This window comes from Melanostigma gelatinosum, assembly GCF_949748355.1.
Source record: "Melanostigma gelatinosum genome assembly, chromosome: 6".
NCBI lineage: Eukaryota > Metazoa > Chordata > Actinopteri > Perciformes > Zoarcidae > Melanostigma > Melanostigma gelatinosum.
The window spans coordinates 2,244,497-2,258,299 of record NC_136639.1 but is presented as its reverse complement, the minus strand read 5'-3'; the positions used below and the strand labels follow the sequence as shown (position 1 = coordinate 2,258,299).

General features: G+C 44.8%; 3 protein-coding genes across 3 annotated transcripts in view; 2 read left to right on the top strand and 1 right to left on the bottom strand.

Annotated features, from left to right (window-relative positions):
• sh2d3cb (SH2 domain containing 3Cb) overlaps window positions 1-9,533 on the top strand; it is a 22,240-nt gene extending 12,707 nt beyond the window's left edge. Inside the window, exons 6-12 of the mRNA XM_079270260.1 lie at window positions 32-135; window positions 6,581-7,023; window positions 7,239-7,354; window positions 7,475-7,646; window positions 7,909-8,020; window positions 8,099-8,305; window positions 8,667-9,533. Coding sequence (XP_079126386.1) covers window positions 32-135; window positions 6,581-7,023; window positions 7,239-7,354; window positions 7,475-7,646; window positions 7,909-8,020; window positions 8,099-8,305; window positions 8,667-8,836 — 1,324 coding nt within the window. The 3' untranslated portion in view covers window positions 8,837-9,533. The remainder of the gene's footprint in view (window positions 1-31; window positions 136-6,580; window positions 7,024-7,238; window positions 7,355-7,474; window positions 7,647-7,908; window positions 8,021-8,098; window positions 8,306-8,666) is intronic.
• LOC306778653 (UDP-glucuronosyltransferase 2A2-like) lies at window positions 539-5,463 on the bottom strand. The gene is made up of 2 exons (XM_079270261.1): window positions 5,373-5,463; window positions 539-3,437 (listed from the first exon to the last, which is right to left on the bottom strand). The coding sequence occupies exon 2, from the start codon at window positions 3,421-3,423 to the stop codon at window positions 1,843-1,845; it is 1,581 nt and encodes a 526-aa protein (XP_079126387.1). The 5' UTR covers window positions 3,424-3,437; window positions 5,373-5,463; the 3' UTR covers window positions 539-1,842.
• A 1,835-nt stretch (window positions 9,534-11,368) lies between the features above and the next one.
• On the top strand, window positions 11,369-13,803 carry tor2a (torsin family 2, member A). Its single transcript, XM_079269551.1, has 5 exons — window positions 11,369-11,504; window positions 12,238-12,503; window positions 12,627-12,802; window positions 13,030-13,157; window positions 13,538-13,803. The coding sequence occupies exons 1-5, from the start codon at window positions 11,384-11,386 to the stop codon at window positions 13,780-13,782; spliced, it is 936 nt and encodes a 311-aa protein (XP_079125677.1). The 5' UTR covers window positions 11,369-11,383; the 3' UTR covers window positions 13,783-13,803.

Here is a 13,803-nt window from a genome sequence, read left to right as displayed (position 1 = left end):
TCTCTCTCTCTCTCTCTCTCTCTCCATGCAGTCCTTCCTCTCTCCACCACAGGGAGGTAGATGTAAACAGGGAGCAGGACAACCGGCCTCCGCTGACCGCTGGAGAATCCTCTCTCTCTACTCTGTACAACAACAGTGAGTTTGATACCAAACTAACGTCGTCCTCCTCTTTGTTCTGACGCCCTTTACGTGAAGTCATGAAGTAGTTTCATCATCAATGAATACCACTGTTAAAGTATTCCAGGACACAGGAGGACCTGCCCTTTCTTCCCATTCAGTTCATGACGGAGTGTTTTGATTGTTTTACTTTGTTGACCAAGTTGGTGCACAGGTGATGTGGGTTATAGAGACAGAATGCTAAACGTTATCATAAAAACAACAACTGAATGGGATAATATCACAGCATGTTATATCTCAAGACAAATTCCCATACAATTGTGCAACGTCATATCATCACTAAAAATCATGAACAATATTGAATCATCACCCTAGTGATAGACAATCACAAGATACATGTGCAAGTTTTTTAGACAAGTAATAAGATTAATTCTATTTTATTTCAAGACAATTATCAAAAAAACAAGAAATCCTTTTAAACATTTCTAGATATGGACTAAAAGCTGATAACGTGACTCAAGGTCTAACTTTTAATCAAACTGCATTGCAAATTATTACAGGTAAAAACATATCTTTGATAATAAAGATGTGCTCACACCACACACACTGCTTCATCAAGTATTTCACATAGTTCATGGTAGTTTATCATAGTTATTTTGCTGCTTTTTCATAAATTAAAAAAGCGGCTAGATTAATGTTTGAGGCGCATATCACATAACCGCAACGTACAGAGTTCGGCTGGAGAGCTTTGTTGCATGTCAACATTTATTTTATATCCTTAATTCAACAGAAACAATACCCATTATCAATCCTTTAAAATAGTGCTCACAGTTGTATGTTTACTTTTTTAAATCAGACAATCCAACATTCAGAGTGGTAATTGGAACAAATGACATAATGTTTTAAACATAACTGCACACTACGCAATCTGAGAATAAATATTTGTTTCAGTAACCTCTCAAAAATGAAAAACAAGAAGACAGATTCTAATTACAAACTAAAAAGCGTGAAGAGCATTCCTGGATGTGGACGAAAAAGCAACAAATTGACTTTCCAAAAAACTGCATTGTTAGTTATTTGTAGATTTTTTTAAATGATCGTTCTCACAGTCATACGAACGAACAGAACAGAAACATGACCTCTTTACCAACACCTCCACCAGTGTAAGGGGCTGTTCACGTGTCACGTTGTTTGCGCCCAGTAATCCATTGTTGTCAAAGCAGACACGCGTATGGCGCGCTCCAAAGCGAGAGTGACGGCATTGCAGTGCACAAGCGTTCCCAAGCGCATATTTTTCAGAGCGTGACAGATGCACCCTGAAATAAAAATAGTGAAACTTTTGAAACACGCACCACATGTCACGTGATGAGGAACCACCAATTTCAGGTGGCAGATATATTCTCTTTCTTCCGTAAATATCAGTCTACGGTAAATGTATGGAGAAGTTATACATTTTAGTGCGGGTTGCTTTACATTCTGTCCCATTGATTATTTTACTTGCCTCACCCTTTCCGTCTAATGACGTCCCAACAACCGGTTGAAATTAAGCCCCCCAGAACCTCCAGAACCAGAAGTTTTTTGGACGCAACATGTGAACACCCCCTAACACTGTTTGTATCCTGCTCAGGACTCTAAATACAAAACAGAACAATACAAATGCTTTTGTTTTCTTTCCCAGAGACCCAAATCAAGAAAAAGTGAAACAACTACATAGCAGCACGTTCTTCATTCCTTTTTAACTTTGCGTCTAGAAAACACTCTTCGCCACAAAAACATAACAGCAGAAACAAAAACAGTAAATACGAGCAAAATGACTGCCAGCAGAAACGCCACCACATCAATCGAGTGGTACTGGATCTTTGACATCTTGTAGGACTCCGTCCTTAGATGTGCTGCTCCTTTGTGCCTCATGACGAACTCGATCCAGAACATAGCCCGGTCCATTGGTTTCATGGGCTGGTCTCTATGCAGGCTGGACAGCACCTTCATCTTCTCCATGTAGGTTGGATTGTAGAGTACCTCCTTCAGAGCCTCCAGGAAGTTGTCTTTGCTCACAGTTGCAATGTCCAGGACTTTGGCCACACCTCTTGCTTTCATCCTGAAGAAGTTGTCAGGCTGGTCGAACATGAGGGGCAGTCCGACCAGGGGGACGCCGTGGTAGATGGCCTCCTGGATTCCGTTGGTACCTCCGTGGGCCACAAACACTCTGGTCTTTGGGTGACCCAGGAGGTCTTTTTGAGGCAGCCAGTCCAAGAGTAAGGTGTTGTTGCCGAGGGTGGATGGTCTTTTGCCTTTGTGCTTCCAGATCACCTTCTGAGGAAGTTGGGCGAAAGCAGCGGCAATGTCCTCAGTGATGTCCTCAGGAAGTTTTGCCACCAGGGATCCCAATGTCATAACGATGACGCCATGTTCACCAGAGCTCTGGACAAAGTCCTCTAGTTCTTTAGACAGGGGCTGGGAGGGTTTGCACTGAAATCCTGACATGTAGACGACGTTTGGCATTGTGGGTCGTGGGAACTCAAAGGTGAAATCGTTCCTCATCAGCCAGATGTCTGCTGCCTGAAACAGCTCCATGTAATGTACGTCATTTCCAAAGTAACGGTGGACGAACGGTTTGTAGTTTGTTTCTGTGACATACCAAATTTGAGAACGGGTGAAGAAATAGAAAAGTAAGTTCTTCACTCGTTCGGGAAACGTCATCTTGTCAGTCAGCTCTGCCCCTGATATTGGGACATATGAAAATGGGGAAGGTGCAATCGCCTGATGCCCCTCACCCTGAATAGTCCACCTCACATTAAAGACAAGTGGAAGACCCAAACGGTGACCCAGAAGCACCCCTCCACCAATCGCAGGGTCTGTCAGGAACACGTCATATTTGGCATCGTGGAGGCTTTGCATCAGTTTGGTGTTCTCAAACATCTCCCCCACCATCTCAACCACTTGCTTATTCATCTGATAGAAATGGTCCACCAGTTCAAACTCCAGAGATATACGAGCCCAAAGCGAAGCACCTTTCCGCCGCATGTTAATCATTGTGTCTACAAATAACCCAAAGCCTTCCTCATCAAAACCAGCAGAGGAATTTACTGTGATGGACTTGTAGTGGGGGGACTCTGGCTTGATGTACCAGCTGTCTGATGACCTCATCACTGTGATTTCGTGGCCTCTGGCGTGAAGCTCCTCAACGAGGACTTTCATGTTGATCCAGTGGCTTCCATCCAAAGGGAACACCAAGACTTTCCCTCCGTTAACCGAGAGTGAAGAGCAGAGCAGCACCGCAAGTGCCACCAAGGCCGGTCGGTACATCTCTGAAAGAGATTCTGATAAGAGATATGAGAGTGTTAGATCATTTGCTAATTATGGTTAGTAGTGTATTAAATGATGTAACTGTTGCAGATGACCTGAACCTTAAGAAGAATACCATTTTTGATTACATTACCTAGTATAAAATATAATTGGATTAGAAGCAACATGCAGTTGCAGAACCATGTTTCATCCTAAATCTACAGTACCTTTAATTCTAGATCCTTTCATTTTAGTCTGGAAAGCATCGTCTGAGGATCAGAGGAGCCTGGCTTTTGGAAGTTGGGAATTTGCTAAGTTTGGTTGGTGGTAAGATACAAATGTAGAATAACTTCCAATGTTGAGGATCTGAGAGAGATAACAATCTGTGTTGTCTGCAAAAACGCTACCTAGAGTTCATGAGTTGTCCAGCTTCCAGATGACCGACTCCCAACATCAAATGTAGTTTTTTGTAGGTATACCTTCACATCCTAGAGGACTGTTCATAATACAAACAATCTTAAAAATAACTGAACATGTACTGTTAGTATTGCCAATCTAAAATAACGTATTTTAATAATGTTAATAAAATAATGTTTCAAATTTTGGTGAACTGTTTAGGAGAAGTTGGATGCAGGAGAAATCTTAGTTTCCAAAATGAGACACCTTCAAAAATCATAGTTTCTATTTGCACCCAGATAAGAATAGTCACATGGCAGCTATGATGTAATTTAGCAACAGTTAGCGAGCCGAAAGGCTTTTATTTAGTAGTAACAGCAGAAGTACAAAGAGGTGGATGAATGGTTCCAATTTAGGACTTTCAGCCAGGAGTAGAGTCCTGTGTTATACATATTATTTTCCGTGCTTTTTATCATTATTATTATTATTATTTTCAGCTTAGTTTAGTTAGATTTAGGCAACACAACTTCTACTACATATACACTTAGAGTATCTAATTCATATTATTGTTGGCTTCGGACACCTGGGTGCTAATAGCATCCGCCTTTCCGAAATTACTTTTCAACTATCATCTTCCTGCAATCCAATAAGATACATGCCAAATGCTTCTGAGTCTCTCCAGTTGACTTTGGGAGTGCCAAGTGCCAGCCAATGCAAAATAGCACCAGTACACATGGTTAATGACTGAGGGTCGCTGTCATGAACAAATATCACCCCATTCACAGTTGACAGCAAAGACTGTTTCAGTAGTGCAGCCAAAACAAGACTTTCCACAAAGCATTTTCAGCTCCAAGGCTTACATAACGTCCAGATGTTCCTGGTTACGGAACCACTCAATGTGGGAAGTCCTGCCGCTCATTCCCAGGAGGTTTTTACAAAAGCGGTTTTGGATTTGGTCGATGTTCCCTCTCTCAGCTTTCACAGCTTTGTGTTCATGTACATGCTGCGCTCAGTAATGACAGGTGTCGAACGATTAAAGGGATTAAATAGCAGCTGCCTCTTGTTTGTACGAGGACAAAGGTCAAACAAGCTTTCACATATTGTGCTAACAAGAACCACTACTGTTGGTAAAATGTTCAGCTTCAGCTTCACACTGTTTCAAACATGATGAATAGTTTTGTGTCAGCAAAAGTCATTTTGACACAATAAACAGCCAAGACTACATGTAATAAATGTACATGTTCTCTTCATCAATGAGAGAAAACCTCGCCCCTCTCATTCTGCACACAGGAAACATGAGCTGATACGCATCTGTTCCCAACAATAACGCAATGCTCTTGCTTTAATTGCCATTATTGTTTATTGTTCCTGTTGCCGTGAGTCTGCTCATCCAAACCTCCAAACTGTGATGGTCTCCTCATCGTTAAATAGCTGAAGGGATGCCACAGTAGTGAATGAGCACCATGAACCCAAAAACAACAGCACGGAAACAGTTAAACCTTTTTCTTTTAGCTTTATATTACCGTACCATACTTTAGCCCATGAAGCGGCGACTCTTTGACGTAAACACTTACCGATAGCGTCCCCAGTCGACGGATTTCAGGCGTCAAAGCGAGCTCGTTGTTTGTGCGTCCAGCCTCCCTCGCAGCAGCCGGCGAACTGAACCCACCGACTCCCAGCTCTGAAGATCAGAGCAGCTCTCGGAGGGTGCTGACGCTGAACAGGACTGAGGTCCAGAGTGTGTGTGTGTGTGTGTGTGTGTGTGTGTGTGTGTGTGTGGGGGGGGGGGGGGGTTGGTTACATAAAGGGGAGCTGAACTTAAACAGCCTCACGTGGCAAACTTGAACCTTGATAAGACCACAAGATGTAGTACTGAGATAAGAGTGAAGCTGTGGTGGCAGCTTGATATGGGACAAAGGCAAATGAACTCCAGATGTTTTGTCCTTTTTCAGACACTTTGTTCTCTTTAAAACACAACGGCAGCGATAATAACCATTGAATTTCAGCAGGTGCAAGCCAAAAAAAAGGTAAAAGGTGTTAAAAAAAACCGACCAGAGGAAACATTGATTTGATTACAATGATATGACGTTGCACCTACGTACAGAGGAGAGAGTCTCCCGAGTCATTGTGATCTAAAGGTCATGACAGCAAGTAACCCAACAGCTGCTCGTACCTGAACTACATAACCTCCTGATCTGACTTTGGAACAGTCGATAGGCTCTTTCCCGAGACAAATGTATCACACATTAAAACAAATGCTTCAGTCAGATAGGATGCCGCGAGGGGAAAAACAAGGAAGCTTTACCCGAGAACTAAATGTGATTTTTACATCAACCTCATTTAAAGGATGCGGCACTTTATTTGTCCAAAATATGTTTGAGCAGACGAGACTGAGGCACTGTTATTTTCTGTTTTGTTGTCTGATGATGTCATCGATGCTATTAATAAACTTCCTATCCTCAGATGACTCTGACAAATACTATTCTTTTTTTTTCTTGAAATATGTGACATGGAGATATTTGTCACTTTTGGATATTGTATTTGTACCTACATCTCCAATCATGAAAATACTTTTATTTATTTATCATGTGGATTAAACCGCCACTGGAAATAGTCTCAACACAAATGCACCATTTCCCCCTGCTTGTTTTAAGAGACTTTAAAGAAAAGGAAACTGTCATTTTAAGAAGAAGTAAGAACCTTTTTCTTATCTGCCGTTCCTGAACGCTGACTAACACCTTGATGATTTGATGCTTCGACTGAAACATGCTGTTGTTTCCAGCCTCAGAGTCCAGGAGCCCCGGCAGCATCCGAGCAGCCAGCGTGGCTCCATCCCCGTCCCTCTCCAGGCGCTTGTATCCCGCCTCTCCAAACGGCACCCTCCGCCAACGGTGTACCGAGGGACCCCGACCTCGCCGGGACTCGCCGTCCTCTGATGATCTCGGAAGCTGCTACACGGAGCTGAACCCCCAGAGCTACGTGGAGAGGCTGCGGGTGGAGGACGGCTCGGCGGGCATCGATCCGCTGAGGGTGGAGGACGGGAACGCGTACCTGTCGCCGGTGGTGGAGACGGTCTCTTCCTTCAAACCGAGCAGGTACCTGTCGGCGCTGATGCTCACGGAGAACAAACCTCTGGAGGTGGGCGTCCTGCGGCGGGTGAAGGAGCTGCTGGCGGAGGTCGACCCCAAGACGGCAGCCAAACATATCACCAAGGCCGACTGCATGGTACTGTCTGAAGCTGCTTATGATTACTAGTGGATAAAATGACTATTTATCATGGGAAAGAGCAGCTCGTTGTGTTTTTACACTGAACTCTTTAGCCTCACTTTGTAGCCCAAAACACACCTGCTTTGATTCAGTCTCACCGCTTTCATCAACCCACCAAATATAAAGCGACCTATTCAGGAGTAGACCAGTAAACACGCGTCTGTGTTTCCCAGGTGGCCAGAATTCTGGAGGTAACCCCGGAGGCACAAAGGATGATGGGAGTCAGTTCTGGGATGGAGCTGCTCACGTTGCCACATGGCCAACAGCTGAGACTGGACCTGCTGGAGAGGTGAGTAAGGCTTCAGAGGTCCCGGACACGAGATTTCACCTCCTAAAGACCTCCTAAAGTAATACAGGACGTTAAGTGTCAGTCTCCTCACTGGTCACATGAGCTCAACTCGTCCTGCAGGTTCCAAACCATGGCGACCATGTTGGCCGTGGACGTGTTGGGCTGCACGGGGACGACGGAGGAGAGGGCCGGCCTGCTGCACAAGATCATCCAAATCGCAGCGGAGCTCAAGGGCACCACGGGAGACATGTTCGGCTTCGCCGCCGTCATGAGAGCGCTGGAGCTGCCGCAGGTGAGCATGCTGTGATAACTGACCGATAACATGTCAGCGTTCATTCTGCTCTCTCAGCCCTCTCTGCCCCGTTACATGTAATTATATTACTTTCTTTTGTTTCTTCCATGTCTCAATAAACACCTTATTTTCGGCGTGACATACAGTGTGATTTAAATACATTGTTCCAAATGTATTCCTCAGCTCTCATCTAAATCACAGGTTCCATGTGGAAGAGTTTTAAAGTGCCAGAGTTTAATGCTGACGTCTTTCTGTCTCCCAGGTGTCCCGTCTGGAGCACACCTGGACGGCGTTACGGCAGCGGCACACAGAGGGCGCCATCCTCTACGAGAAAACCCTGAGGCCGTTTATGAAGAGCCTGAACGACGGCAGAGGTACGTGTCCGATTTACAGACCAACAAACCTCCGTTTGAACCGAAGACGCTGACCGTCTCTGCGTGTCCGTCCTCCAGAGAGCTGCCCGCTGTCCAACACCACCTTCCCCCACGTCCTGCCCCTCCTGTCCCTGCTGGAGAAGAGCACGGCGGTGGGTGGGGGGGCGGAGCCGTGGGAGCCGGCCGAGGTCGGGGTGGACGTGGTCATGTTCCACCTGGGGGCGGCGAGGACCATCGCTCAGCTGGGGGGCATCTACCGCTCCAACGCAGAGAGCAAGCTACAAGGTAAAGGACACTGTGTGGTGCTGATGAGGGACATTGCACCTGCATTCAATACATACTTGTAGCTTTTAAACGTTCAGACTTTGGTGCCCCCTAGTGGTGGGAGAGACACGTGAATAAACTTCGAGAATATCCCAGTGTGTACCTCTGGTTGTATAGAAGTCGATGAGAAGATGAGTCTCTCTTGATTTATTCCCTCAGGAAACATTGTACACATGAGTTCATGGTCTCAATCTCTAACTATTATCAGCCCGTTCTGCTGCTGATCCAGTACTATTATCAGCCCGTTCTGCTGCTGATCCAGTACTATTATCGGCCCGTGCTGCTGCTGATCCGGTGGTGTTGTTGACGTTGGATGCTGCAGGTTTCCAGGAGCAGCCGGAGGTCCTGGAGCTCTTCCTGACCGACTTCCAGATGAGGCTGCTGTGGGGGAGCAGGGGAGCCGAGGAGAGCCAGGCTCTGCGATACGCCAAGTTCGACCAGGTTCTGACCGCCTTGTCCAACAGGCTGGAGCCGCCCGCCAGACAGCGCTGACCCCGGAGAGAAACCACTCGACGGACAAACGACGCAAACCGAGAAGCTGCAGAATTCACAGTCTTCACATCTGATTTGTCTTCTCACAAACTCCGTGTGTTCTCATTTTTGCCGTCCTCTTCCAGTATCGATATTCTTAACCGAGGACTTGAGCGTGTCGGGAATAAACTGTATCCTGCCGTCATGAACCAAAGTTGCGAATGGAAGATATCCGTGTAAATATGCAGCGCTGTGCCAGGATCTGGAAACAGAACAGGAAGTAGTTTTGTGTTTTGGTGAAGACGAGGCCGAGCCTGAAGGCTGAAGGCTGGACCTTCCCTAAATCTAAACCCAATAACAGAATAACGTTGTATCTACATTTTCCAATGTGTTAATCATTAACATCTTCTAATTTGAATATTTAATGTGGGAGGAGAGTACTGATGCTGTAATCAGTGCTGAGGTCAGTTCAGAACTTTAGTTTGTCACATGATCACACGTTCTCTCTTCATCGCTTTGTGAATTTAAAGTGTTTGAACTGAACACGAGTACAGCAGCACGGCTACTTTTACCTTACAGTACGTCGTGTTGATGTCTAATATTTATCTGAAATGTAAAATAAACATGTTTACCTCACTGTCAAGCCGGTTTATTGGATGGAACTTTCACCTGTCAGTTACATAGCGGAGGCTGATCTCTCGGTTGAAAACCGATTCATCCTCACAACTTTTTAGGAACATCACGACAACACAAAGACTGGACGAATAATGGACGAATAAATAAATAAAGATTTAAATAAATGAATAAATAAAAGCATGAAAAGTTTCATCTCACCATCACTACTGTAAAGCTTCTCTTGAATGATCCTAAAGCACCACGACGACTGTGATAACAGAGCGCTGCTGCCGGCGAGGAGAGAAATACTGTTTCCTGTTTGTTGTTGTTGTTGTTGTGTTTGGTGTCAGTGTTTCGGTGAAGCCCCTCTGCACGTTGCTGCTCTGTTGCTCCATGGAGGATGACTTGTATGAGGGTCAGTTCTCTCCTCTCTCCTCAGCCAACAAGAGTCACAAGTAAACGTGACGTCAGCCGGAAGACACTCGTTCTGTGGTACAAACTGTTCTGCTTTTATTTTGAAGGGTTTGTGCAGACTGTAGAGGTCTTTGCTGCCCCCTGGTGGAGCAACACGGTTCGTGCACATTTCTCGCCCCTTCGGTGTTCACGAGGATGTTTACCTCCAGTTTGTTTACAGCAGTCTTCAGATCAACAAACACCAAAGAGGCAACAAACAAGGACACGTTCTGCAATTCAATTGTTGGCAACCAGCTGGCTGGTTGATGCTTTGTTGTTGTAAGTTTTAGACGCTTTTTGTTTGGAGTTTGAACTTTTTATCTTGTGCAGAGTCTTAAAATCTTATTTTTCTGTTTGTAAAAAAAGGTGAAACAAGTCTTGACTTTACTTTACTGACTCAGACGTTATGTGCCATGATCGGGCTGCTATAATGAAGACTTTCCTCATCAATTTAAATATGTTTCATTTGTTTAGTCATCTCTAAATTGGTTCATCGTTTAGACTATAAAGTGACAGAAAATGGTGAAAAATAGTCAAAGGTTTTCCAGTTTGTGGTCTTCAAATTCAGTTCACAATCAAACTCAATGAATAGAAGAAGCAATCTGGAAACAGGCAGAATATTTTCCCTCATTTACAAAAAGAAAAGCTTTTAAGACTCTTCATCGACTTCTTTCATCAGTTCTTTATCGGGAAACTGTTTTTGTACGGCCGTTATTTTTCCAGCTTGTCGTCTCTTCTTCTCACTACGCCGGTTGAATCCAGCTCGTTATATCAAAGTTGAATCACTTGTATTTACACCACTTTATGTTTTATTCATCACACGGATGAACCACTGACCTGAAGAGTCTGGATTTGGGTTTTACGTCGCCACAGCCTTTAGTATTCTTTAAAAGCATTTATTTACATATGTTTGTCTGGAGGTTGATCATAAGCTATGCACACAACTCACCTCCCTGAGCGATTTTCTTTCAGCAACTAACAAATGATTGTAACAAAGCTAGTATATCCTACATTTATAGAGAATCAAGAATTGTTTTTGGTTGGAATTTCTGCTGAAATGACTTCTAAACAATAAAAAAGATAATTTGAGTTTGTTTCTGTGTTTTCAATAATCAGTGTTCTATCCTTCTGTGTCCTGTTTCACATTAAATACTGTAGCTCACAGCACCACATACAGTATATATATATATATATATATATATATATATATATATATATATATATATATATATATAATATATATATATATATATATATATATATATATATATATATATATGTGTGTATATATATATATATGCTTTCTGGACTGTGATCTTCCAACGTGTCCCCACAAAATAACGCCCCCATGCCAGATGCTTTCTGGGAAATGTAGTGACCTCTGTCACTTCGTTACGTGTTTGTGGACGGACTTCCGCGAAGGAGAGAAACTACAAACTGACCGGTCGCCGTTGCGGAGAAGGTTCCTCCGGTTTTGCTCTCTGCCAGCGGACAGCCAAAATGTTGGCCATCCTGTCTGTGCTGTTTTTATACCTTTGTAGTCCGGTCTGTGGCGTTTTTCAGAAACTTTACTGCACCATATCAGACAGCTGCGACTGCGACTTTAAGCCGAATATCAAAGGTAAGACGAGATGTGTAGCTAGCTAACGTCAGTTTGCTGCTTCTAGCTAGCCATCTAGCTAGCTTAAAAAAACAGCGAAGGTATCGCAATGTGTTTATTCAGTGACTTCAACATTTGTGATGTTGTTTTGTTTCACTGAATAAAGGGTTAGCTGACTGACGTGTTAGTGCACAGTGTTCACGGAGAGTTAGTTAATACTGTTGTTGTAATCACTGCTTTGCTAGTTAGCTGTTATGCTAGCTAGCAAAACACAGAAATTCTTCTGTGCTGTTAGCTAAACACTGAAGATAGAAGCTTGGGACAAGTCTTTATTTAGCAAGTTACAAGCTCTAAACTATGGAGACAATTACAAATGTGAGGTACTTGTACTTCATTTGGTTGTTTCTATGTTCTGCTACTTTTTACTTGTACTCAACTACATCTCAGAAGTAACTATTCTACTTTTTACTGTAAATCTCAGTGGTACATATTGTACTCTTCACTGTTCTACATCTCAGTGGTACATATTGTATTTTTTACTGTACTACTACTTAATTTGGATCTAAAAGCAAGTTCCTCAGCCAAACAACGTCTACGTGCTGGGATAGTATTGTTGGTTTCCTGTGCAAAGGGGACTTTAAGTTCCACTTCCTGGACTATTTTGGTGTAAACCGTTTTCAGCAGTCAGCCATGGAGCTGTTGAGGATGTCTGGTAACATCAACTTCTCCGCTGTCCTTATATCCTGACAACCAGACTTGGAGTGGGACCTCTACAAGAATGTTTACGGCCAACATCTGGCCCAGGACATCGTGTCAGAGGAGGTGGCGAGGTTCCTGCAGAATAAAAGCCCAGAGCGGCCCCTGGTGCTGTCCTTCCACGGCTCCTCCGGGACGGGGAAGACGCTGGTCAGCTCCATGCTGAGGAACCACCTGTACGGCTCGGCGATGAGCAGCCCGTACGTCCACCAGTTTGTTCCCACGCTGCACTTCCCCTTACCGGACCGGGTCCAGGAGTACAGGGTGAGTCAGGGGCCATTAATCCAGATTTAAAGATTAAACGTGAGACGCAGGATTTGGTGGGTGGAATAGAAACGTGCTTATTGTTTGCAGCCCTCTGATTTTCCCTCCTTTGCTTTCTTCCAGGAGGAGTTGAAGAGTTGGGTGCAGGGGAACCTGACGGAGTGCGCTCGCTCCGTCTTCCTGTTTGACGAGATGGAGAAGATGCCTCCGGGTCTCATCGACGTCCTGGAGCCCTTCCTGGGTCCCTCCCACGTTGTGTTTCGCACCAACTACCGCAAAGCCATCTACGTCTTCATCAGGTACACACACACACACTATCGATAAGAGTACTAGTAACGATAACAGCCTAACGATACTACACAGCACGTGAACAACGTGTTGAATGAAAGCACAAATAAGTAAATCTAATATTCATGATTTCTGGTCGATAGACGACAGAAATGAAGAAGAGTTTAGTGGGTCATGTTGGTGGATTTATGTGTGTGTGTCTGTCTGCGTGTGTGTGTGCGTGTGCGTGTGCGTGCAGCACCTCAGGAGAGGAGGTGATCCACAGAAAGGTTCTGGAGAGCCGGCAGGCCGGACGGGACCGAGAGGAGATCACAGCGGAGGACTTCCAGGAAGCCATCGCACGGACGGTTTACAACAGCACAGCGAGTGAGTGTTCAACGGCACACGTTGGTCTCCACACTTTATGCTTCCTAGTTTTAAATGAATGAAACAGAGATACAAAATGGGATAATAGCAGTTGATAGTGGTAAAAACTATAACTAAATATGAAGCAAATAGTATCTTTTGAACTGTTGGTGTAATATTCACAGTTTTGTGTTTCTGGACTGAGGCTTGAGTCTCAGGATGATATAATATTTCATATTTTGGAGATGCAGCGGTGCAGGATAACAAACAAACAGCCTCTTAGTTGCATCACTGTGGGATGAAGGCGACTGAAGGTCGTGTCTCTCTCTCTCTCTCTCTCTCTCTCTCTCTCTCTCTCTCTCTCTCTCTCTCTCTCTCTCTCTCTCTCTCTCTCTCTCCAGGCGGTTTCTTCCAGTCCTCCATCGTCCGCCAGCAGCTCATCACGCGCTTCGTTCCCTTCCTGCCGCTGAGCCGGCGTCACGTGGAGCGCTGCGTCCGCTCGCAGCTCTGCCAGCGGGGCAGCTGCGGCCGCGGCGACGTGGTGGAGGCGGTGGCCGGAGACATGACCTACGCCCCCGTGCCGGGACACTACTTCTCCACCACCGGCTGCAAGGCCGTCCCCGCCAAAATAAACCTCTTCCTGTGAGCAGAGGAGGAGAACTTGTTT